We start from the raw sequence: 27,577 nt of genomic DNA, 5'->3' as shown, positions 1-27,577 counted from the left end.
GAACATAGAATGGGTGAGGCTGATGATGGTTTGAAGTCAAAGAGGTAGTCTTTGTGACTGTTGGGACAACCTGTTTCGATTCCTTGGTTAGAGCTGTAGACACTCAGGAGGTTAGAGAAGCATTTTTCAAGAAGGGCTATACTCACCTCCTCATTCAAATGGGTCGAGGGTCTTACATCCCCACAAAGGTAATCTGAAGCTCGAATGGTTTATGTTTCCACTGATCAGTTCGTGTGAAAATGGTGTCAAATTTCTAGCAAATAATTCAATTTGATAAAAATAATTTGGCAGCAATATGCACTTGGAGGAGCGAATGCAGAGTAGGTGAAAAGAGGGATTGCACGTTCCGTGGTGCTTGGAACTTTGATCTATAAGCAAAGAAGATGAAAATAATAGAGAAAATATTTGGAGATAAGCTTTTGAAATCATGTTTGCTTTGAAGCCCAATTCATCCTGTTGTATCACTTTGAAATTACTAACTTTGAATCGGGATTGGTAGGACTTGTCACGTCCTCATCTCAATTTCTTAAATTTTAAGCTCACGTTTAATCCTTTAGAGCCAGTTGTCCAAAATACCTTTCATCTCCATGCTATCTTTCTCTACTTGTAAGCACATATAGTTAGTGAAATTCTTTGTCCGTGGGTGGATGAAATCTTATGGTTTCTCTACGTGGGTCATTTTGTTTGCTTTTTCATCTTAAGATGCATGATGTTATTCCTATCCGAAGCCCCTATAGTTTTCCTATTGCCTAAAGACTAAGTTTAGCTTATCTCTATAGAAAATTATTCGAACTTGCTATCTTGTACAAATTGTGATAATGTTGGAGGAAACTCCTACCATGTGTAGATATGGTTAATAACACAAATAGAGTCTACTGCATCGATTTTTACTTCATGTTTATATATCTGATTGCCATGCTATCATTTACAATACTAATATGATGGCATCGACTTTTCAGTCTACCAGAGAAGACGGGTCCCTTTCTGTGGATTATTTCACATTTTCGTCAAGCATAGCTGAGTTTTTGAAGTCCACATCTCTCGTTATTAGTCACGCAGGTGTTTAAGTTTTCATAATACCAAAATTACGTTTTGTTTTCTATCTTCCACCTTATTTTACTATATAGTTAATTTTCCACAGAAGTGAATCCATTGCCTGCATGTTGTGGCTTTTAACAGGAATCAACTCATTGAGGGACGAGCTGTATACCTTCAATATGTTTAGTTTTCCTGTATTTAATAAGCTAAAAAATATCATGCCCATTCCCCAACTTTTGAGTTCAAAAGTAGTTGTTTTTTGGTTCTTTGAATAACTAAGAGGTGGAGAAGAAGATAAACCTGACACTTTTGAGTTTTACTTTGTTTTCCAGGTTCAGGAAGCATATTTGAGACGTTGAGACTGAGAAAACCCCTCGTTGTTGTAGTTAATGAGGATTTAATGGACAATCATCAAAGCGAGCTGGCTGAAGAATTGGCGGAAAGAAAGCATTTGTTCTGCGCTCGTCCCCAAACGCTTTATGAGACCATTTCTGCAATGGATTTGGATTCTCTTGTAGCTTATCAACCTGGTGATGCTACGCCGGTTGCTAAATTTATTAACAGGTTTCTAGGTTTCACCAACGAATGACAAGAAAATGTAACAAACAGTTTCACTGTTTACGTAAAATGTTTACTTATAAAAAATCGATATGGTTTACTTAGTTAACTTTGTAATGTGGGCTGATTTAGAATCATGATATCATTGTCGAGGGGACTACTTACTGATCAATGAATTTCTCGCACATACCCTTCCTGAAGGTTCATTTTCTTTCTAGTGAAGGTGTAAGGATAGTATGAGAGCATATGTAATAAGGCAGGCTGCAAGTAATCATACATTTTTCTGCACAAAAAAGACAGAAGATGTAATAAACATTGAATAAATTAAACTGAAAAAAAGCAAAAAAAGAAAAGGAAATCTATGTTAAAAGAACTGTCCCACCTATCATTATCATCTCCCACACTTTATTTACTGACATGGTTTTGCTCTTGCTTTCCAAGAACTAGCAGCCAAAGCCAACATCTTCAAGATACTTCCAGCAAAATATCTCAGCTCAAGATCTTTTACAGAACCACTCGAAATTATATCCTCATAGTATGGAAAATACAGGACCAAAATGAATATCTACATATACTTTGATTAAGAATAGGAATCGTTAACATGGAAAATGATCAAGTTTCGGAAGAACTGGCTGACTGGGAGCATGTTCAATCACCGTTTTCCACTGTTACTGCTAACCTGATCGTTGATCACGAAAATCCAGTGACCATTAAAGATGACTTCTATAGTGAAACATCGGTTTTTCCGCCTGGAAATCACGAGGACTTGCCGGTTGCTCCTCCACAGGATAATGATCAGCGCTTGCAAGAACCAGAATGAGGAGTTTCGAGATCACCAAAAGTAATTCCTACTACACTTGTGAAAGTGGGAGTAGGGTCGATCCACAAGAATTGATTTTTTTTTTTTTTTTAAATACCCACGCACACACCCACTCACACACGCTCCCAATGGGGTTTGAACCCAACATCTCCACAATAGAATGTTGAGCCCCAAGCTATTGGGGTGTCCCTTAGGGGATCCACAGAGATTGATTTTAAGTTAATTTCTTTTAGAGAAATAGAAAATAATGGGGAAGGTTGTTGATAAAAAGAAGTGATCAAAAACTAAATAATTAAAAATACCTGGTGAAGATACAAGAGAGAGATTTTTCGATTAAGGCTAGGATTATGCTTGATTCTTGTAAGTTGATCATTGATGCAAGAATAACACATATATGAACAAATAAACCAGTTATGGTCGTTGGTATAACCTAACAACCTCACCTTTCCTTACCTTTTCGTTGGCCAAGGTACGACCGTTGGCTAGATCCCTAATTAACAGACAACCCTGGGAACGTCCACAAGATTTAATCTAATAACAGCATTAAGAATTAGAAAGGCCTGATTCTAATCAACAAACTCCTACGAGGATAATTCGTTTAAACTAGATGATGCATTCCCCATAACATAACTAATTACTGTGACACAATTAATCATGTTACGTTGCTACTAAGCATTGAACTAAATAAACAATTACACGGATTTATAAAGTCCAATTAGCTAAGCAAACCTTCTTGATAATGAACAACCGGCCGAATCATTCATAAATCAGACATTTGTAATTAAAGCACAGAGAATAGCATGAATATTTGTTTGATAAGTGTAGAACGCAGATTAGATCTCACAACATAATGAGAATCAAACAATCACCATACCTTAACCAGAAAATAAGGAATTTAGCCGGACATATTAATGGGAGAACATACTAAAAAGTGGAATTTCATTAATTCCGGTTGTAAAATAAAAATAAAAGAGAAAAGATGAATTAGAATTCTATGGAGTTCTAAACAATAATCGAATCTACCTCTTCAAATGAAGACACCCCCCTATTTATAATAAAAGTCTCCTACGAATCTAGACGTATGGGGGGGATAAATACATGATAAACTCTAAAAAGGTAAATAAATCACAAGAGATAAGCTTTAAAGAATCCTTTCTAAACCTAAACACTTCATTTCTCTATCTTTTGCGGAACTTGCTCGTGCTTATCCTTATCCCGAGTTGACCACTCGACTAAGCATGGGCCCGCTTAGTCAATTCTGCAGAAATTTCCTTGTAATCTTCCTTTTTTTCTTTTTGATGTCTTCAATTTCGATTTTGGCTTGATTTTTGCCATCTTTGTCTCATATCCCCTTTTTTGCTGAATATGCAATAAAATCACATAATTAGGGATGTTTTGGCTTAAAAAAAAAGATTAAATCGCTAAGAAATCATGATAATTGCAGAGTTATCAAATACCCCCACACTTAGCTATTTGCTTGTCCTCAAGCAAAATCAAGATGCATTCAAAAAATCCTCCGAATTTTAAACTACTCAAGGCAATTTATAATTATGTGCAAAGTAAATGACATACTTATGAAGGAGATAATTCAACATGTATCAAACAAGTTTTCACGTGATGACCATTATCAAAACCAATCGCATAAAACTAGTGGACTATTTTCTCTCCACTTTCCATTCTCTCAAGTGTATATATGGCTCAAGTGTATCTCTCGACACTTACTGCGACAATGCTTCACCATAGACTTGCCTATACACCATATCTCCTCCACTTTTGTAAACATGCACATATATGGATCAAAAGGTCTTTAATTTTGGTTGTAATGGGGCTTTGGTTTGGGGTAGGATAAAAGGATAATGAGGTTAAATTCTAAGAAACTAATTAGAGCACCAAAAAAATTTGAGTGAGCAATAATTCAAAGCTCTCAAAGTTTACTCATCTCCCTTCAAGATCTTTCGACAAATCCTTGAACATGCCTTTCTTATTCCTTTTGGAGAGTTCATACATTTTTTTTTTATATTTTTTTCTTTTGTTTCTTTTTCTCCTCTCCATTTTTTTGTGATAGGCATGGACCAAGAAAATTGATGTTGGTTCCCACAAAGTAAAGAAGAACATAATTTTGGAACCCCCACACTCATTTCGAGATACATCTTTTAAACACATAAATCACAAAGGTTAATCCCCCATCTTGAGAACTTGTTCTTTTGAAAATAAACCCATTTTCCTTGATGCTCTCTAATAGTTCTTAGAGGGATCAAAATCAAGGTTTTAAACAAATGACGGGATAGGTTCGTATATGGCAGGTTATTCAACAAAATAGGTCAAAAGGCTCAAAGGGGTTCTCTAAAGTTAAAGAGTGTTGGGTGGTTAAAGAAGGCCGAAAGTGGTTTCTAATGCCTTTATCATATCCAAATAAATACACATTGTGTGGCCTCGATTTGGTTCAAGGCAAGTTCTAGGAAGACAAAGCCATAAAAGTGTTATTCTCTCAAGAAAGAATGAAATTTTTTTATGGACATATCAAGCTCAAAATCTCACGAGGTATGTTTTAGTCCACTAATCCTATATCAAAAGATTTTAACTTAAGTCATTTTGGTAAAATTAAGCTTTCAATTTGTGAATTATCCTCAAGCATAAAACATGTATTCTTTTTGCACACAACATCATAAGCCAAGATTAGTCCAAAATTGAAAGGGTTTTATCATGCCAAAGTTTTTTTTTTTTTTTCCAAAACTTGTCAAAAAGTTTCTCTTTTCAAATCAACTTGAAAAATAAAAAGCAAAAATTTTCGCTAGGCACAAAGAAAATTCATCTACCACCAAGCACATCAACAAAAATTATCATGTATAAGCTCAAGAACCACACCCCCACACTTAAAATTCACATTGTCCTCAATGTGGATATTGACATGCAACTCAAGGATTAAAAATTAAAATGAGAGAGAGTTTAAGGAAGCGTCCCTGAGTGCATGCCGCGAAGAGTTCATGCGTGATTGGGCTGGTGGCAGATGGTGGCGGCAACTTCCGGTGGATATGAATTGAGAGGGAGAGAGATCTTCGTGGTAGGTGAAGTTGCTGTGAGAGAAAGTGAGAGAGAGAGTTAATGAAGATAAAGATGAAGTCAAAGAAAATCTTGGTAAAATATATGAATAAAAGTGGAAAGATTTTGACTGATTTCCTTCTTTCTTTTGATTTTTTGAACTTTTGATTTTTTTTATCATAAATTTAAATAAATAAATAAAATAAATGAAGATAAATGAAGTGAAATAACAGCCTACGAAGTGCAACTAAGCGTGGGCACGCTTAGTGGAAACTCCAAATCTGTTTTGGTGAAGTGAGTTAAAACAGCTTTGAAAGATCGACTAAGCGTGGGCACGCTTAGTGAAAACTTCAAATCTGTCCAATTTGGCCTTCCAAACAGATTTAGATGCTTCATTAAGCGTGGCACGCATCGTAAAACTTGAATAGAAATACTATAATTAAAATCAAATGAAACGAAAAAGAGAAGGGATAGAAATTCATGGGTTGCCTCCCATGTAGCGTCTTTCTTTATGTCTTTGGCTAGACATTGTTGTGCCTCAACTTGAATAAGTTGGGAACTTTAAATTCTCTTCTTCTTCGTCACAGTGCACCCAAAGATGGTGTGGACCAAGGAAAACTTTGAGGTTCATGAGAGAATTCTTCCTCGAACTTATTTTGTCGTGAAATGCTTTGTTCTTATAAATTCTCGAACCAGAGACCTTGAGGAACTTTGCATAGTGAGGTACTCTTTTGATTGCGTCGATCAATGGAATGTTTACCACCACTTCGCTAACAATTTCAAGTGTTCCCTTCATTTCGCCTTCTTCCTTTTCAGCAAATCCTTCCGGTAATGGAGGTTTGACCATCAACGCCTTGATCAGTTCACTGTCGGTTGTTTTGGGCTTGTTCGTCTTCTTTTGAGAAATTTCTATCTTTTGATCTGGTTCACCTTGCTGGACATGCGCATGCTTGGTGTCATTTTCGTCCATGTTTGGTTGTAACTCTTTTTCACTGCAAAGGACAAAAACAACAGCATTTTGTTTGGGGTCAACAACAGATTGAGAATGAAAATTACCTTGGGATTCCAATTTACTAACAGATGACGCTAGTTGACTGATTTGAGATTCTAGGTTTTGAATGCTCGTCTGGGTCTGTTGTTGTTGTTGCTGGAACTGTTGGAAGCTCATCTGGGTCTGTTGTTGGAATTGTTGTGTGTTGGTCACTAGTGCTTTCATCATGTCTTCAAGAGATGGGCTAGGCGTGGGACTAGGTGGAGGAGGTGGTGGCCAGTTTTGAGATTGTGAAATGTAGCTAAAACTGGGGTAATCTGTCCTTCCTGGATTGTACATGTTGAAATGAGGATCATATCCTCTTTGTGGTGTTCCAGGAAGTCCTCCAACAACATTAGCATGCTCGATGGTTTCTTCTTGAAGCATAGGGTACAAATTGGTGGGATGTACCATGGAATTGCATATTACACAAGCCTTCACTCGTTGGTATTTTTCTTCGACATATCCTTCAAAAAGGGACAAAAGTTTATCAAAACGATCATAAAGGGAAGATATACCTACCTCATTCACCGGAGGATTGTCGTATCTAGTCCCAAACTGTTGAGTATTGGCCCACATGATTGCAATTGGGTTGTGTGCTATGGTTCACTCCAAGTGTCCAATATCTCTTGTTCTAACTATGGCTCGGAAGAAGTGGGCTCCTCTTTTTTTTTTTTTTTTTTCAACTGGTTGCTTGATTTCCTTTTAAAATTTTCGTCCAGTCTTCTCAATCTCAGATTAGATTCAAGTTCACCTGTGAGAGAAGATTTTAGTATTAAACCAAGTAACAAAAAAAATTAATTAAAAAGAAAAGAAATCTTCTTGAAAACGTCAGTCCCCGGCAACGGCGCCAAAATTTGGCGAGTGTCGAGATCACCAAAAGTAATTCTTACTACACTTGTGAAAGTGGGAGTAGGGTTGATCCACAGGGATTGGTTTTAAGTTAATTTCTTTTAGAGAAATAGAAAATAATGGGGAAGGTTGTTGATAAAAAGAAGTGACCGAAAACTAAATAATTAAAAATACCTGGTGAAGATACAAGAGAAAGATTTTCTGGTTAAGGCTAGAATTATGCTTGATTCTTGTGAGTTGATCATTGATGCAAGAATAACACATGTATGGACAAATAAACCAGTTATGGTCGTTGGTACAACCTAACAACCTCACCTTTCCTTACCTTTTCGTTAGCCAAGGTACGACCGTTGGCTAGATCCCTAATTAACAGACAACCCTGGGAACGTCCACAAGATTTAATCTAATAACAACATTAAGAATTAGAAAGGCCTGATTCTAATCAACAAACTCCTACGAGGATAATTTGTTTAAACTAGATCATGCATTCCCCATAACATAACTAATTACTGTGACACAATTAATTATGTTACGTTGCTACTAAGCATTGAACTAAATAAACAATTACACGGATTTATAAAGTCCAATTAGCTAAGCAAACCTTCTTGATAATGAACAACCGGCCGAATCATTCATAAATCAGACATTTGTAATTAAAGCACAGAGAATAGCATGAATATTTGTTTGACAAGTGTAGAACGCAGATTAGATCTCACAACATAATGGGAATCAAACAATCACCATACCTTAACCAGAAAATAAGGAATTTAGCCGGACATATTAATGGAAGAACATACTAAAAAGTGGAATTCCATTAATTCTGGTTGTAAAATAAAAATAAAAGAGAAAAGATGAATCAGAATTCTATGGAGTTCTAAACAATAACCGAATCTACCTCTTCAAATGAAGAGACCCCCCTATTTATAATAAAAGTCTCCTACGAATCTAGACGTAGGGGGGGATAAATACATGATAAACTCTAAAAAGGTAAATAAATCACAAGAGATAAGCTTTAAAGAATGCTTTCTAAACCTAAACACTTCATTTCTCTATCTTTTGCGGAACTTGCTCGTGCTTATCCTTATCCCGAGTTGACCACTCCACTAAGCGTGGGCACGCTTAGTCAATTCCGCAGAAATTTCCTTGTAATCTTTCTTTTTTTCTTTTTGATGCCTTCAATTTCGATTTTGGCTTGATTTTTGTCATCTTTGTCTCATATCCCTTTTTTGCTAAATATGCAATAAAATCACATAATTAGGGATGTTTTGGCTTAAAAAGAAAGATTAAATCGCTATAAAATCATGATAATTGCAGAGTTATCACAGAACCGGTCAATTTGCACCCGCCATCGGATGGTTTAACGAAGTGGAAGAGGCTGTATTTGGGAGTTATACAAACTGGGATTTCTCACGTTGCTGATAAAGTTAGAAAATATGCTACTTGTAAAGTTGGTGTCTGGTTGCTTGCATGGATAGCAGGTGGAGTTGCTGCCATGGTGCTGGTTTCCGTTTTGCAGAGACGAGTTCTGATTTGGTGGCAGAGGCGTACGCAGAGAGGCAGCAGCAGCAGCAAGGAGAGCCTCATGCTTGTCATTAGAGAAAAAGACAAGGTTTAGACTAGAAATTTTCTTGGGATTTATTGACTTTTACTGCTGATTCTTTGTCTGAGTATAAAATCTTCTAAATTTCCTTGATATTGTTCACTAGATTAGTCTACTTCGTCTCCATTAAGTTGTTGGCATAGAAAGACAAATCTTCTTGTATGTGCAGTGAACACCTCTTTCTGCTCTAATTTCGTTCTTTCATGCTAAGCTTTGTCTGTGCTTCTGCAGAAAATCGACCAACTACTGCTCCAAATTGCCCAAATGAATGAAATTTTGCTAGCATGTCGGAGGGTTCCCGTTATTCAAGTAAAATGAGTAATTACACAAGGTAAGTCCATGTATACACCGTATCCTCTGAGAGGAGACACATAGAAGCTACAATATTTAGCTTAAATCTTTCACTTAGACGTTGTTTATATTACGAGAGTTCTATACCCAGATTACAACCTTATATTTGTTGTTCGGAACACCAGATACGCTGTTACATATGAGTACAATGGTTTATGATATCACTTAGTAGCACATTATAACCGAAGCTGCACCTGAATTCACATAAGTCCTGATAAAATGAGTCCAAAAAATCTTCTTTTTGGATCCTTTGATTCAGAAGTTTAAACACATTCCATAGTGATTAGTACTTTCTTGCATCATGTCTCTAGAGATCTCCTGTCATTTAAAAAGAGGTAATGGAATATGCTGAGTGAATACGAAGATTTGGAGAAAGAGCAGAAAGTTAAACCATATAAAAGCTCTTCGATGTAAAGTGTCAGGTAAAATCTTGAATTAAGTTATAATGGGTGTCAAGAAACCTACGTAAGGTTAGAAAATTGATGAATGATCAGTCCTATATATGAATCATATAAGAACTGTGCTATACAAACGTATCATACATATATATGTTCAATCAGAAAACTACTGTTAGAAAATGGATCGGGTTAAGATGGATAACAGGTGGAATATGAAGGCGATAAAAGACACACGAATTTGTTAACCCAGTTTGGATATAAATCCTACGTTTGGGGGCGATACCAAGCCAGGAGAAAACACTCAAAGAGGAGGAAATTTGAGGAGTACAACACACACACACTTGTATGCAAGTCTTCACCACACGTGAAAGACAACACTCACCCTCGTCTCAACTCTTTCTTTTCTCTCTACTCTATTTTACTCTACTCTATTCTACTCTACTCTATTCTACAATGCTAATAAGAGTAGTATATATATAGCCATGACTTATCCTTTTTCCAACTCAACTTGGGATTTCTAAGTTGAATCGGGTTATCCTTCTCCAACTCAACTTTGAATCGGGTTATCCTTCTCCAACTCAACTTGGGATTTCTAAGTTGAATCAGGTTATTCTTTTCTTCTTCAAATCAACCTTCACAACTTAACAATCTCCCACTTGAAGATTGATTAGTTTTTCTCCACTTCTTTCTTGGTACCGCCGGGTTTGTCCACTCTAGTCATCAAGGCCAGTCGAAGCCGTACACAGCTTCAACTTCTCCATCGCACCCGCCTTGGTCAGCATGTCCGCAGGATTCTTTTCTGCTTGGATCTTCTCCAGCTGCAGTGCCTTCTTCTCTAGAAGTTGTCGGATGAAATGGTACTTGATCTCGATGTGCTTTGACCGCGAATGGAACGCGGGATTCTTTGCCAGATGGATCGCACTCTGGCTATCGCTATGAAGGATCACATCTGCCTGAGGTTTCCCTAATTCACCCAAGAAGTGTTGCAGCCAAATGAGCTCCTTAGCTGCCTCAATAACTGCCACGTACTCAGCTTCCGTCGTGGACAGTGTGACAACCTTCTGCAGCTTTGAGACCCAGGATACGGCTGTACCGCCATATGTGAACACGTATCCTGTAGTGCTCCTCCTTTTGTCATAGTCACTCCCTGCAAAATCAACGTCAACAAACCCAAACAAGGTAAGCTTGCCCTTACCAAACACCAATGCTCGGTCCTTAGTACCCCTTAGGTACCTAAGAATCCATTTCACAGCTTCCCAGTGCATCACTCCTGGATTGCTCATAAAACGGCTAACTACTCCCACTGCATGTGCTATATCCGGTCGAGTACAGATCATAGCATACATCAGGCTCCCAATTGCTGAGGCATACGGTGTGACTCTCATCTTTGCACGTTCGGAGTCAGTCTGGGGCGAATCACTGTTGGATAGTTTGAACTGATTTCCCAATGGCGTTCCAACCGGTTTTGCATTTTCCATCTTGAATCTGCATAATACCTTCTCAATATAATCAGATTGAGATAACCATAATTTACCAATACCTTTGTCCCTTGTGATTTTCATGCCCAATATCTGCCTTGTTTCGCCAAGATCTTTCATGTCAAACTTTCTCGATAATTGATCCTTGAGCCTATTGATGTCCTTGACATTTGATCCTGCTATCAACATGTCATCAACATACAGGAGTAGAATGATAAAAAACTCATCGAACCTCTTCACGTAGCAGCAATGATCAGCATTGCATCTAGAGAAACCTATCTCTAGCATGAAGTTGTCAAACTTCCTGTACCACTGCCGCGGAGCCTGTTTCAATCCATACAGGTTTTTCTTCAGGCGACACACCTGCTGATCATCTCCATTATACCCCTCTGGTTGTACCATGTATATCTCCTCCTCAAGATCCCCGTGTAGGAAGGCTGTCTTCACATTCATCTGTTGTAACTCCAAGTTCTCTGCCGCTACCATGCTCAACACAAGACGAATAGTAGTTAACTTGACAACAGGTGTAAAAACATCAGTAAAGTCAATACCGTATCTTTGTTGGAATCCCTTTACTACGAGTCTTGCCTTGTACCGCTTCTTCCCGTCTGATTCTTCCTTTACCCGATAGACCCATCTGTTCTGTAGGGCCTTCTTTCCTTTTGGGAGCTGACACAATTCCCATGTGTTGTTTTTCTTCAACGAGTTCATCTCGTCGTTCATCGCAAGCTCCCACTTGCTCTTGTGGACATCATTGACTGCCTCTGCGTAACATTCGGGTTCTCCACAATCAGACAACAGCAAGTAATAAAGAGAGGGGGAGTACCTATCTGGGGCCCTTCTCAGCCTTGGTTCTCGACCCAGTGCCAAGGGTGTGCTGCTTTCAGTAATCGGTTCCTCCAATACTGGTTCTGGCTCTATCTCCGTCTGTTCGGTTTCATCCGTCTGAACTCCCACTGAATCCGTATCTGCTGGTCTCATGATCCCGGAATTTGAAATGTCGAGATCAACAAATTCCCTTTCCTTCTTGTCATCGTCCGGGCTTACCTTCCTGTCGTTGTACATTACATCCTCATTGAATATAACATTCCTGCTACGAATTATTTTCCGATTTTGATCATCCCAGAATCTATACCCAAATTCGTCAGTCCCATACCTAATGAATGTACATTTAATCGACTTAGCATCCAACTTAGTCCGATCATCGTTCAAAATATAGGCTGAACAACCAAACGTACGTAAGAAAGAAAGATCCACTTTCTTACCACTCCATACCTCTTCTGGTATCCTGTTGTTCAACGGGACAGAAGGCCCTCGATTGATCAAGAAAGCAGCCGTGTTGACTGCATCTGCCCAAAACATCTTTGGTAGTCCGCTCTTCAATCGCATGCATCTCGCACGCTCATTCAGTGTTCTGTTCATCCTCTCAACAACGCCATTTTGCTGAGGTGTCCCCGGGATTGTTTTCTGCATTCGGATTCCATGGTCGGCGCAGTAATTCTTGATACCTTCACTGCTGTACTCGCCACCGTTATCCGATCTGAGACATTTCACTTGTAGACCTGTCTCATTTTCCACTAGTGCCCTCCATCTCCTGAATGTATCAAAGGCATCAAATTTTCTTTTTAAGAAATACACCCATACCTTTCTAGTGGAGTCATCGACGAATGTCATGTAGTACGTTGATCCACCAAGAGATGACACTGGTGCTGGCCCCCACAAATCGGTGTGAACAAGCTCCAACTTTTCTTTCCTCGGAGTTCTTCCTGTGGTCAAGAAGCTCACCCGCTTCTGCTTTCCGAACACGCAGTTTTCACAATGACCCACCTCCACCGATTTTAACTCGGGCAACCATCCTTTCGACTTCAGCACGTTCATTCCTTTCTCGCTCATGTGGCCCAAGCGATTGTGCCACAGGTTAGCCTGCGATACAGTTCCTGCAAAGGGGATGTTTGAACTCGATCCTCCCACCATGTAGAGCGTTCCCGACTTTAGTCCTCGTGCCAAAGTCATTGCTCCCCGACTGATCTTCCACTTCGCGTCTCCAAACGTCGTGTGGAATCCATCACTATCCAGCTGTCCGACTGAGATCAAGTTCCTCTTCAGTCCTGGTATGTGTCCCACATCATGTAGGGTCCAGCATGACCCATTCGTTGATTTGATCCGCATCTCCCTTTCCTACAATCTTGAGGGGTTTGTTATCTGCAAGATAAACTAAGCCAAAATCACCTGAGGTGTATGGCTCCATGATGTCTTTGTTGCTGCATGAGTGGAATGAGGCCCCTGAATCCACAACCCAATCATTGGAAGAACTGCTCACACTCAACAAGAGTGCATCCGTGATCTCTTCCGTCGCGGCATTTGCTGTTCGGCCCTCCTTTTCCTTCTTTGGCGCCCGACATTCGCTTTTCATGTGTCCGGACTTCTCGCAGTTCCAGCACACCATCTCCTTCTTGCCCTTGTTCTTCCCCCTGGACCTTGACCTTCCATGGTATTTACCCCGTGTGTCAGGTCTCCCTCTGGACTCTGTATGTAGTGCAGAGCCAGATGATCCACCCGTTTGCTTTCTACGGGTTTCCTTGTTCAACATCATGTCCCTGATGTTGTCGAACTTCATCTTCTCCTTCCCAGACGAAGTGCTTACCAAAGTAACAACCACATCCCAACTGTCAGGTAAAGATGAGAGCAAAATTAACGCTTTTACCTCATCGTCAAACACGATATCCACAGATGCCAGCTGTGTCGTGAGTTGGTTGAAGTCATTGAGGTGATCGGCCACCGACTTCCTCTCCTCCATCTGCAACCTGAATAGTTTCTTCATCAGCATGACCTTGTTCATTGCTGAGGGTTTCTCGTACATATCGGCAAGAGTCTGTAGGACTTCCTTCGTGCTCTTCGCTCCCTTCACATGATAGGCGACATTCCGAGAGAGCGACAGGATTATTGCGCTCATCGCATTTCGATCGAGCACTTTCCATTCTTCATCACTCGTCTTCTCGGACTTCTCTGCAAGTGGTTCGTATAGGTCCTTCCCGTACAGGTAGGCCTCCATCTGCATACGCCAAAACCCAAAGTCGGAATCATTGAACCGTTCGACTGGAAACTTTCCCTCCATCTTAACTCCTTGAACCAGGCTCTTGATACCAGTTGTTAGGAAATGGATCGGGTTAAGATGGATAACAGGTGGAATATGAAGGCAATAAAAGACACACGAATTTGTTAACCCAGTTTGGATATAAATCCTACGTCTGGGGGCGATACCAAGCCAGGAGAAAATACTCAAAGAGGAGGAAATTTGAGGAGTACAACACACACACACTTGTATGCAAGTCTTCACCACACGTGAAAGACAACACTCACCCTCGTCTCAACTCTTTCTTTTCTCTCTACTCTATTCTACTCTACTCTATTCTACTCTACTCTATTCTACTCTACTCTATTCTATAATGCTAATAAGAGTAGTATATATATATATAGCCATGACTTATCCTTTTTCCAACTCAACTTGGGATTTCTAAGTTGAATCGGGTTATCCTTCTCCAACTCAACTTTGAATCGGGTTATCCTTCTCCAACTCAACTTGAGATTTCTAAGTTGAATCAGATTATTCTTTTCTTCTTCAAATCAACCTTCACAACTTAACAACTACAAGAACCTCTACGTTTCAAATGTCGAGGCAGAGGTTGATACTATTTCTCAGACATACTGCTTCTGTGCATTGAAGTTCTTATGTTAATGTTATGAGTAACTTCCAAAGGCCTAGTTGTTTCATTTCTGATCCTTTTGACATTAGGACTCAATAGCCCTCTATGGCTAAAACCGTATGATCTCAGCAACTGATTATCAGCGAAATTGAAAGCTTTCTCCATGCTCTGTAAACACCTCTCAAGCGAATAATCCCCATAACCCCCACACGGTTTACATCCCACAAAATGAGTCACAAACGGCCATCTCTCGTCTCCCAAGCCTGGGTGATACCTTTCAATATACTCTTCATACCGATCAACTAACCCCACCCAGTACCCGTGCAAGTAGTATGAATTCTCAAGAAACACCTTATCCATCCATTCATCTTTTCTTGAGATCAGCAGATATATCAGTGCAGATTGGTCGTCTGCTTCAAATGTTGGCCTGCCCTTCAAGTTAGCTGTCAGAATCTTCCCAGCCTGTACACGGCCCTTTGCCTTAGGTTTGATTAACTCAGCAATTGAATTAGGTGGCCCCACTATTCGCTATCATCCTAGATTGTTGAATTTGGTACAGGATGAATTGTTCCGTAACCTCATGCAGTTTGGGCTGTAAATGAGTCCCTTGATTCTCTCTATGGTCTGTAGCATTGTCCTCAACTTATATCAGCATTTGTGCACCGAGCTTCAGCTTCAGCTTGAAGCTTTCTTTTCCTGTGTGATATTGAGACTTGCACAAAGTCGATTTGGGGCTTCATACCAGCAGCAGGAGGTTGCAATGGAGGCCCTAGTTGATTTTTGTAGTTAGAAAACCTTCATGGTGGAAATGTACACAAATTTAGACTGTGATATAACTTGTGGTAATGTGTTTGAAGAACTTACCAATTTATTGTCAAAGAGCGCTTTTCCAGTGAATTGTCCTTTGTCAAGTATGCACATTCTTGCATTAGATGGTCTGATTGCTGTGATTCAGGGAATGGCTGAGAGGATGGGCAATGGATCAGTTGTTTTTGAACGGAGTATACTCCATTTTGGATGGTGAAATGCGAGAATTATGGTGATCCTGATCACTGGGTGCCTTTTGTTCGGAGAAGGAAGTATATCAAGAGAAGGTAGATGATTGGAGCTGATCACTTCAACCGGGATCCTAAGAAAGGACTAGAGTTTCTTCAAGGAACACATCTGTTGCCTGAAAAGCTTGATCCGCAGAGTGTGGCTTGTTTTTTCTGCTATACTGCTGGACTAAATAAAAATCTTGTTGGAGATTTTCTTGGAAACCATGATGAATTTTGCGTTCAGGTTCTACATGAATTTGCTGGAACTTTTGATTTTCAGGATATGAACCTTGATACTGCATTGAGGCTCTTTCTGAAGACTTTTCGACTGCCTGGAGAATCTCAGAAGATACAAAGGATGCTAGAGGCATTCTCAGAGAGATATTATGAGCAATCACCATAGATTTTAGCCAATAAAGATGCTGCTCTCTTGTTGTCTTATTCCCTCATAATGCTTAACACGGATCAACATAATGTACAGGTGAAGAAGAAGATGACTGAAGAGGATTTCATTAGGAATAACCGGCACATTAATGGAGGTAACGAGCTCCCGCGTGAGTTCCTCTCTGAACTGTATTACTCAATCTGCAAGAATGAGATTCGCACCACACCCGAACAAGGTGCTGGTTTGGCTGAAATGACTCCTAGCCGATGGATTGATTTGATGCATAAGTCTAAAAAGACTTCTCCATACATCGTAGCTGATTCCAGAGCCTACCTTGACCATGACATGTTCGCTATCATGTCTGGTCCAACGATTGCTGCCATCTCTGTGGTATTTGATCATGCAGAATATGAGGATGTTTACCAAACATGTATTGATGGATTCTTGGCTGTTGCAAAGATATCTGCATGTCATCATCTTGAAGATGTTTTGGATGAACTTGTAGTCTCTCTGTGTAAGTTCACAACATTGTTGAATCCCTAATCTGTTGAGGAGCCTGTTCTAGCCTTCAGTGATGATGCAAAAGCTAGAATGGCAACTGTTAGTATTTTCACTATCGCAAATAGGTACGGTGATTTTATTCGTACTGGTTGGAGAAATATTCTTGACTGCATCTTAAGATTGCACAAGCTTGGCCTTCTACCTGCTCGGGTGGCCAGTGATGCAGCTGATGATTCAGAGATGTCATCTGATCCTGGACATGGGTAGCCTCTTACAAACTCACTGTCTTCTGCTCATATGCAAGCAATTGGTAACCCTAGGCGATCATCTGGTCTGATGGGCCGATTCAGCAAGCTCTTATCTCTGGATACTGAAGGTCACAACCTACTAAACAACAACTGGCTGCTCATCAACGCACGCTTCAGACAATTCAGAAGTGCCATATTGACAGCATTTTTACAGAAAGCAAGTTCCTGCGAGCTGATTCATTATTACAGCTCGCACGGGCACTCATATGGGCTGCTGGCCGACCTCCGAAGGGTAATACATTGCCTGAGGATGAGGACACTGCAGTTTTCTGCTTGGAATTGCTAATCGCGATTACACTGAACAACCGTGACAGAATTGGACTTCTCTGGCAGGGTGTTTATGAGCACATAGCTAATATAGTTCAATCAACAGTTGTGACTTGTGCCTTAGTTGAGAAGGCCGTTGACTTCTTCGTATATGCCAGCGGCTGTTGCCATATAAGGAGAACTTGGCTGATGAACTTTTGAGATCATTGCAACTGGTTCTCAAGCTTGATGCACGAGTTGCTGACCAATACTGTGAGCAGATCACTCAGGAGGTCAGCCGCTTGGTGAAAGCAAATGCCACTCATATTCGGACTCCAATGGGATGGCGAACCATTGCTTCTCTACTCTCTATCACAGCTAGGCACCCAGATGCTTCTGAATCAGGATTTGAAGCCCTCTCATTTATAATGGCTGATGGAGCCCACCTGTCTCCAGCTAATTTCGTACTTTGTGTAGATGCAGCGAGGCAATTTGCAGAATCTCGTGTCGGACAGACTGATAGATCTGTCCATGCTGTGGATCTTATGGCAGGGTCTGTTGCTTGTTTGGTACGGTGGGCCCAAGATGCTAGAGAAGCTATGGCAGAAGCAGAAGCTGCAAAATTGTGCCAGGATATAGGGGAGATGTGGCTGAGGCTTGTCCAGGGATTAAGAAAAGTCTGTTTGGACCAGAGAGAAGAAGTCAGAAACCATACTCTTCTATCACTTCAGATGTGCCTAACAGGAGTAGATGAGATTCACCTCCTCTTGGCTTCTGGCCTCGGTGCTTTGAAATGGTTATATTCACAATGCTCGATGATTTGGCTGAAATTGCGCAAGGGAACCTTCAAACTCAAAAAGAATACCGGAACATAGAAAGGACACTTGTTCTTGCCTTGAAATTGTTCACAAAATTGTTCTTACATTTACTCCAGGAGCTATCGCAATTGACAAGCTTCTGCAAATTGTGGCGTAATGTGATTGGTCGGACGGAAAAGTATATGAAGCTGAAAGTTAAAAGGGGTGAGAAACTTCAGGAGTTAGTCCCTGAACTTCTCAAGAACACCCTGCTCGTCATGAAGACAAAGGGAGTCCTCGTTCCGACTAGTACTCTTGGGGGAGATAACCTGTGGGAACAAACATGGTTGCATGTGAATAAGATATTCCCATCTCTACAATCGGAAGTGTTCCCTAATCAAGATTCAGAGGCTCTACAGTCTGATCAATCCGATGGTGGTACAAGTCCTATTTCTAATGAAACTTCTGCCCAAAACGAATAGCCAAACGAGCAGATAACCTGAGATGAGATGATGGGCAGACAACATCAGCTTATGTTTATTGTGCCCCTACCCTTCTTCCACTTTCCAAAGTGAAACTTGCCCATTAGATTAGTATAGCTGGTAGGTTGAAGTTTCCCCTGTCTGTATCTTTTACGAGTGCTTTACCATATAGGAACCACTTTGAATTTTGTTTTCTGAGAATACAAGACGACAACATTGGCTTGAATGATGACGGAGGAGGAAGTTGAGTGGGTTCTTTGCGGAGACTGTAGCATCGTGCTTATATTGTACAGAATTTGAACTTCTAACCTTTATGACGAGTATATTGTAGTTTGTCCCAGGACAGCGGAAGCTTCTTTGTTTGAGTTCATGCTGCTCGACTATGAAATGGCGTTGACTACTGAATCATGTTCTGAAATTGCTTTAAGGCTATATTTGAATGGAAGAATTTGGAGTAAAAATTTTAAAACGGGTACTCTTTAAATAGTTTGGAAATTTATTACAATGCTATAAAGTATAGTAAAATTCAAAATTCAAAAGTTTGAAATCGTTTGGACAAAAGGGTCATTTACAAGGTGTTCTCGTGAGGTTTGTTATAATTACAATTATTTTTGCATTATTTGAAAAATTATATATACTACCTAAGAGAATCTCATTTTGATCTCATATATTAGGCACCCTTCATTTCTGATCTCATTTGTTTTGTCTTAGTTTTGGTTTCAATGTCAAATCGTTGACAGAATACGTTAATGGTCGTTAAAGAGGCATGTGCCTTTCACATGATACGTATTTAGGGGAAAATATATACATAACCTCACACAAAATAGGAAAAAAATCATAAATTAGAGTTCCTCCACCATTTTCTCTCTTCTAAAAAGCACTTAAATCCAATTTCCAATTTAAAACAAATGACATCAACAAGCGATTCGACTTCTACATGTCTAAGAACCTCGTGGACGGTCTTGAATCCGAAAATAAGATTCTATGATTATGATAATAGTGCAAGTGAGTATGGATTTTTTCGTGTAGGCAGAACCATTAATGTGCACAAAGGCAAAGAGAATCATAAATCCCAAATATCACCAAACATAAACTATTTTTTTAAAATAAGAAATCATTGAACTTTGGGCTACGAATACTTATTCTTCTAGTATAATATGCTTTTTCTACATGCTTTTTATGGGAGATTAAAAAAAAAAAAAGGTACATGATAATTTTTAGTAGGAGTCTTGATTATTTAAATGAAAATGGAATTCTCATTCAGTGAAATTCTTTCAAAAAGGATCATGGTTGAATAGTTTCTAATAAGAGAGAAATCGAACTTAGGTATATTTTGAAACACTAAACCACCTTGGCCTCAATTGCATAAAAAGACTTTGTCCTACAAAGTACTTGAGTGTATGGGATAGTCTTGCACACACCAAGGGACTAGTGGAAGTATGGTTTATATTACAAACAAATTGTAAATCTAAAATATTAGGGGTGATAAAAGCAATTTCAAAACCGCTTAAACTGCCAGAATCAAACGGAGTCAAATTGTTTATCACAATTTACTGAGCAAATCATAATTTTGAATTTAGAGTAAAATTACACGACAATTATTGGAATGAGTTTGGTGGTACTAAAAAATGGCAAAATTTCAAACCCGTTAAATATTATTTAATTTTTTAAAATTATGTATATAAAATAATTTGATAAAATTAATTGGTTGTTAAAAAGATCTAAATATTTAATTTGTAGAAGTCCAAAGTACATAAGTTGTCAAATGTGCATATTGCAAAGCCTACTTTTATAAACTTTAGACTTCAGCTGTCAAATTATAAAAAAGAAAAAACCCTATGATTTTATATTTCTTGAAGGAAAAACAGAAAAAGAAAATAAAGTTATTGGAGATCAAAATTCTTTACACACAAGTTCTTTACTTCTTCATACTCAAGTTTTCATTTGTTAGGTGATCTCTCTCTCTCTCTCTCTCTCTCCCTCCCTCTCTCTCTCTCCCTCCCCCTCTCTCTCTCTCTCTTCATTCTTTTGTAGTATAAAAAATTTAGATTAAAATACAAAAATTTAAAAGATCAATTTGAAAGGAATTTCAATAGCTTTAAACTTATATAAATTAGTAACCATCGCACACCATAAAAAACAGTTTCTTTTATTCAATATAAAAACACTAATCTACTAAATATTTAATGTTATCCTCCCTTATCCCTCATCACAGTTTTTTTATTTAAAATATTATTTTTCCATCTCTTGTTTATTTTATTTTTAATTATTTTATTTATTTTGGTTTTACTTAGGTAAAAACAAAATTATTTCATAATAAATTTGATAATTATTTATAATTTTAAATTTAAAAAATTAAGCCAATGTATTCGATGTGTATATGTTGCTACTTTTTAAAGTAGCACCACTAAATCAAACTAAAATGGGATATTTGTGATATAAACGTGAAATTAATGACTCACATCACACATTTTTGTTTTATTGTAAAATTCACTTATATTTAATTCAAATAGGATATTTGCCTATGAAACGAAGTGTGACGCCCCAAAAGATTATAATATCTAATTGGGGGATTAATTGATAAATTTTTATGAAACTTAGTTAATTGATAAATAAATTATAGGTCATAATTGGAATATAATAAAACTTGAACGGATTAAATTGGAGTTCATTATAATATTTGAGGATAACTTATATTAATTAAGAAAATTTAGGAGGGATGTGATGGATATTTTGAGAAAAGTCTAATTAAATAAATAAAATAATAATATTATTATATATCAATAAATAATAATAATGATAATAATGTCATATATATATTAGTAATAAGATATATATCTCACAATATATACATATATATATATATACATATATATATATATATTGAAAAGAGTAGAGAAAGAGTTGAGAGTGGGCTGTGGCCCACCTCCCACCGCCTCACCCTCTCTTTCCTTTTCTTTTCTTTTGTTTTGTTGTTGTTCTTGCTATACACACAACACACGCACAATTTCAGCGAAAAGAAAGAGAAAGAAACAGAGGTATGAGCTGTCATTTTAATTTTTATTAATTTATATAATTATATTACTTAATTAGTCTATGTATTAAATATTATTTATATTGAGCGATGTATTATTTAATCGAAATATTTTACAAATTTGGCTATTTAAAATAATGTCAAATTAAATATCAAATTGAATATAAAAATGATATCGTTGGTCTATTAGATTATTAAATTTATTAGATTTGAATATTACTATAGCTAATTCATACAATTTCATCGGAATTATTAACCAAATACGCAATTTTATGTATTATTGTTCTATTAAATTGTATAATAGCGAAAAATTGATGGAAAATTCATAGAAATATTCCAAAAATTATATTTAATAAATGGTATCTTAATAAAGAGGAAAAATAAAGATTTGTATTTCGATAGAAATTGAATATTAAAGAATTATTAGAAATTGTACGAATAATACTAAATATTATATTTAAAAACAAATTACGATATTCTCGATATATTAACTGTATGTGGTATAACTCATTATAGGATACGTGGGTAAAGTGAAAACACTGAACCACTACCTATTGGATAGATAAAAGCGTTGTAAGGTCGAGGTAGGTAAATAATTAATATTATCTATATATATTCCCTTTATTTGTGGTTTTACTGTTATATGAATGTGTGGTTAATGCTGACATTGATTTATTTGAATGTATACGAGTGATGGATGATTTGATTTGATTGACGATATTGTGTACGTGGAATGAGAATATGCGTTGAAATATTATGTTTGTTGTTTGATGTATTGTGGATGTTTGAAATGAGAATATGTTAATATATTGTTTTACGTTACTAGTTTCTTACAATAATGGTAATATATGGAAATGAGGGAGTGGTGGAAATTGAATATAATTGTTGGTGTGAATACTCCTTGATGTATTTTTTTTTTTAACACCCGAAGGTGGGGGAAGCTTTTCGGGGTCCCCGTCCCTTTTTCATTGAAATTAAACTAATAGTCATCGCTAATCATTACTGCAACAAAATCATAAACGGAGAAGTACTATTCCTTTACATTGTAACAATTTCTTCCAGCGACATTATGTTTTGTATTTCTACTGCCATCTTTTTTTGATTCGTCTTGTCCGAATTCTTGGACCACAAGAGTTGCTCCTTTGTTTCATCACTCGGTTTTTCTCCTTCGAATTCTTGAACAGGTAATCCGATTGCTCTTTCATAGGGAATTGATTTTTGGGCAGTCTGGTCGGAGTGGCTAGCTCCTGTAACAGCTGCTCTGCGGATTCTGTATCAACTGGGTTGCGATTGGTCAAGCAGATCGGGTCGCAAATTTTCAAAGGCCTGGCATTGCTGTCCATAATCTCTCCCTCTTCTGAATTCTGATCCTCCTCTGTATTCTGTTCGAGTAGCATGATAGCATTTTCCACATGTGTCCAATTTCCGTCAGCCACTTTATACTCCAAATTCTCATCCCCCATTTTATCATTATCACAGGTAGTGTCAGCAACATCAATAGAGACAACATTTTCATGCACAATCATGTGATCCTTTAATTTGCTCGCCGCATTTTCAAAAATAAAAATGGAATCAACACTAGCCACATAGTCAGTTCTATATTCAGTGTGGTACCTGTCATTTTTTGTTATCTGAAATTGTTCTGCTCGGTCCACCGTCTTTGAGCATTCACCTGTTTGCCTAGTTAGTGCTATATCTCGTTCCATCGCTTCAACCACCTGTTTGCTCGGTTTTCGGGGAGGTGTGGTTTGGGTGCATTGCCTTTCAAGTAGCACTCCGAATCCCGATGCCCAACATGTTTGCACAAAGAGCAGTAGTGTGGGATTTGCTCGTATTCATTTCGCTGCACAATAGTCTCTCCAAAAATCTGAATTTTGAACTCCTCAAGGCGTGGCTTGAGAAAGTCCAATTCGATACATGTCCGTACCTTAGAGAGCTTGGATTGATTGAGCGTACTATCGTCAGACTGCAGAGGGGTTCCACTCATGCTAGCCACTGTGAATAGGACATCCTTGTGGAACAGATGTGCTGGCAGTTCGGAAAACTAACCCAAACTTGAACAATTGACGACTCTTGTGACGGCGTGAATGTAGGGGTCCACTTGAATACACGCATTAGGTACCCCTAAATATATCATATACGGCGGAGCCACAGGCGAGAGTAATCTGCTTCACCAGAAAGTGAAATTAAGGCATGTTTGCTATTAAGTATACTAACCGAGAAATTACTTTTAAGGCCAGTTCCAGCAATGAGTTTGTGCAGGCTGCTGAATGAAGGTGTTCCATGCGAGAAATTTTGAATGAGTGCAAATCGGAAGGGAGCTGCAAGAGCTTCAGTCTCCGCATCTGTGAACACCAATGTTGGACCTTTCTCACCAGTCAAGACTGCACCGATTGAGGGCGGTGCTGAGTCTGCAAGAAAATATTTGTGGGAGGTCGATTGTAGGGTTTTTGAGGGTGCAACAACTTCAGCAAACGTTCTTTTTGGAGGATTTTGCGTCGGATACTGAGTTGTACATTGTTGTTCCTAAACTAAAGGCTTGACCGGCTGAGTTGACCGGGTCAACTCGATCACACTGGAGTCAACTTGCTAAATAGGAGGAGCGCTCGTTGCTGTCGTTGCTGTTGTAGTTGCTGTCGAGTCTCTGATGGCGGATGGGAAGCTCCGCCATGAAGAGGCAATTCTAGTGGTGGTGCTCCGGCAGCGAACGGCCGTCGGACACGCAGTGACAAGAGGAAGAGAACGGTGGTGGTCCGCGATCGTGGGTCAGCGTGACGGTGGAGAAAACGACGGCAGAATGTGCGTTCGCGGGCGGACGACGATCGATAGCTTCAAATGGACGTATTTGTGCGCCTAGCTCATGAAAATTCATGAAACTTGTACCATTAGAACCGCAATGAGCACGCGATTCTAATGGTACCCATCCGCGATCGTGGGTCATCCTATCACTGGCGAATCGACGAGATTTATTTCGTGCCGGTCGATCCAAAAGCCAGTCACAAATCGTGGTCCAATCACAAATTTGATTGAGGGGAATTGTTCTACTCAGCAAGGCGGTTCGGATGGTGGCCGGCGACTCGCCGGGACGGCGCCAGAATCTTAGAGAGAAGTTCCGGTGATTTTGGGGGCGAAAACAACAACTTTCGAGGTGGCCATGCCGGCGCGTCCGTGCAATTTTCAGGCAACGCGCACCATGGTTGGACAGAGCTCAATGAGGCAAGTCTGACGGTGGTGGCCGTGTCTTGAGACGCGCCGGCAAGATTTTCCGACCTGCGACTGGTGCCGCGCCGCCCCGACGGAGGCGGTGACGTGCTGTCTGTTGGTGGTGGTGGTTCGGCTGAAAGAGCTATGTGCGAAAGAGATTGATGAGCCGGCTGTCAAGGGGATTCAACTTAAAATTTATATTACGGTGAGATTGAGTTGATGGGAAAAAACATGATATCGCCTTCTGATAAGCAACTAGGAAAAAGAAAGTTTAATTGATTATCTTATTGTGAGATAGCTGTGTGATGTACTACAGCTGATTATGTTGGAATTTAATTGACTGTATTTCATGCATGTTACCTACTTATCTTATTTGAGCTGTGTTTGATATACATATATAGATAGGGCTAGTTATTTACTTACTAAGTGGCAGGCTCATTCCTATGCTGACATTTTCTTTCAAGAGTAGACTTTGAGGTGTTTGACTGTTGAAGGCTAGGTCTACGCGCTATACTCAGGCAGGTCGGGCCAGTATGCAGTTTTCTCCTCTTTGTCAGTTAGAGTATAAATCATATTTTGTTTGTATAGAGAGAACGTAAGCATGGGGATTAATTGTGATGGATTACTTGTGGTGTTTGATATGTATATATGATGTTCTGGGTTGATTATGCCTGTTATGACGTATTGGGATTACGTATGCAAATTGATTAGATGATTATGCACAAATTTATATATAAACACAGGGATTACCATAAGTATGATGTTTAGGGTAGATATAGCCCTTGTAGCGAAGGGGGTGCTACACAAAGTATCTACACTAAAATTAAAAGTTTTAAAAAATAGAGAACATGTTTATTAATTAGTATAATTTATACTAATTTCTACCAACATTATTGAAATTATAAAAAATTATAAATTTATACTATTAATAAAGCATAAATCCCTTTTAGAGCTTTCTTGTAAGATAACTTTCTCGCTCTCCATTACTCATTGTTTGCCTTATGTCATTCTCATGAATTTCATATATTTCTTTTTTACGTTTAGTTTCAGCAAATGCAACTTGTAAATCGTGCATTGATATTTTGATTTTCCTATTTTCTACATGTGAAGCAAGTCTAAAGCATTAATTTATAGGGATTTTTACAACAATAATTCAAATATTTATCCCTATACTTGCATAGCCACATAAAGTATGAATTGGATATGTTAATCTATGGAACTTGACGCCAATTAAATAACGTATAATATACAATAATGAAAACCCCTAAATTGTACCCAAAAGAAAAAAAAAATATATTCCCCTAACAAAGACATGTAAAGAATAAAAGCGAAAAAACTACAATCCTTTGCAATCGAGAACTCAATAAAGCTTCAAAAAAACCTGAAAAAGGCTAGCTTCAATCCGTACTTCTGCTAGTCAATTTGCAGCCCACTGAAAAAGTTGACAAATTATTACATTAATTTCACTCTCCATATATTTTGAGAATAATAAAAATTAATTCTTCAATTAAATTTGGGATGGTAAACAAACAAATAGAACTTAAACAAAGAATCAAGCTACCTCACATTATTTAGGAATTTTCAAGCTCAACGACCGTATAACTTAATCCTTTTTGATGTTCAAGAATGAACTTTGGCATTATTCATGTAGGGTCATTTGGATCAGTGAATTATGCGTAATATATATCCATATATATATAGAGTACTACAAAAGGATATTCTGACAAATTACACATTGATGTGCCCTGGCAACATTTTCAAGTGAAGTTAAATGTTTTAGTCTCTACAACTATAAGTTTTTCTCTCATCTGAGAAGGTTTGTGTGTTTTTCTCTCTTATGAGAGATTAGAGGTTAGGTCTGTTGGTCGTATTTTTTTTTTAGAGAGTTGCCTGATTGTATTGCTACTGGAGCGAGGGTACAATGACGCACTTTCATCAATTTTGCTCTATCGATCTACGCTACTTTTAAGGATTGCCTATTGGCTAGTTCTTGCCTCTATGGTAGCCGAGGCGGCTGAGTCGTATCCAAAATTTTTCTCTTTCGCTATTTTCTTTTGCTTCTTTTGTTAGTGTTTTTTCTTTGTTCATTGGCTTGCGCTGGTTTTCGTTGTAGGGACTGGGGGCAGGACCTCAGGTATTCCATCATGGGTTTCTTGTGGCGGAGTGGTGACAAACCTCGCTCTCTGATTTGGGTCATGGCTAAACGTTAGGGTCGCTCGCTGATACTGACGGAGGAGGAGGAAGGGGGTTTCGCATTATCTCAGGAGGCATGGACAGGAGATGTGATAGTAGAAGGCTTCTTAGTAGTCGGGCGTTTGCTGGCTCCTCGACTATATCGGTTTGACGTGCTTCGCATGACACTCATGAATTTTTTGTGACCAGTGAGAGGGTTAACATTGAAATTGCTAACCGATAATAGGTTTTTGATTTACGTTAATCATTTGGTTGATCGGGAGAAAGACTTGCACAAATGCTTGTGGATTTTTTATCGGAATCTGATCATTCTGAACTATGCTAAGATAGAGGACAACCCGCTGCAAGTTGATCTATTACATTCCCCATTTCGAGTACACATCCACGATTTACCATTTTGCATGATGACGAGAGAGGTAGCAGAAGTGATAGGTGCTCGCTTAGGTACCGTTATTGATTTTGTTCACACACAGCCGTAGTCGGTGTGGGGTAAAATATGCGTGTTACGGTATCTTTAGATGT

The 27,577-nt window shown here is 38.6% G+C and overlaps 1 protein-coding gene, 1 long non-coding RNA gene and 2 pseudogenes across 3 annotated transcripts; all 4 read left to right on the top strand.

The window, feature by feature from the left end:
- Positions 1-9: 9 nt before the first annotated feature.
- On the top strand, positions 10-1,782 carry LOC105156797 (uncharacterized; annotated as a pseudogene). The gene is made up of 3 exons (XR_016067435.1): positions 10-188; positions 960-1,059; positions 1,371-1,782. The product of XR_016067435.1 is annotated as an uncharacterized LOC105156797 (transcript).
- A 415-nt stretch (positions 1,783-2,197) lies between these two features.
- LOC148789370 (uncharacterized) lies at positions 2,198-9,828 on the top strand. The gene is made up of 3 exons (XM_088882664.1): positions 2,198-2,400; positions 8,652-8,946; positions 9,169-9,828. Exons 1-3 carry the CDS (start codon positions 2,198-2,200, stop codon positions 9,253-9,255), a joined length of 585 nt encoding a protein of 194 aa, XP_088738790.1. The 3' UTR covers positions 9,256-9,828.
- Positions 9,829-15,885: 6,057 nt separating this feature from the next.
- On the top strand, positions 15,886-18,975 carry LOC110012137 (ARF guanine-nucleotide exchange factor GNOM pseudogene; annotated as a pseudogene).
- Positions 18,976-21,555: 2,580 nt separating this feature from the next.
- On the top strand, positions 21,556-27,299 carry LOC148789369 (uncharacterized). Its single transcript, XR_016067900.1, has 2 exons — positions 21,556-21,662; positions 26,976-27,299. It is a non-coding gene; the product is annotated as an uncharacterized LOC148789369 (long non-coding RNA).
- The last annotated feature ends 278 nt before the right edge of the window (positions 27,300-27,577 follow it).

Source organism: Sesamum indicum, linkage group LG1 (genome assembly GCF_026168435.1).
Source record: "Sesamum indicum cultivar Baizhima isolate 11 linkage group LG1, ASM2616843v1, whole genome shotgun sequence".
In the NCBI taxonomy this organism is placed as follows: domain Eukaryota; kingdom Viridiplantae; phylum Streptophyta; class Magnoliopsida; order Lamiales; family Pedaliaceae; genus Sesamum; species Sesamum indicum.
The sequence above is the reverse complement of the archived record's forward strand: the minus strand, read 5'-3'. Positions and strand labels throughout refer to the sequence as shown.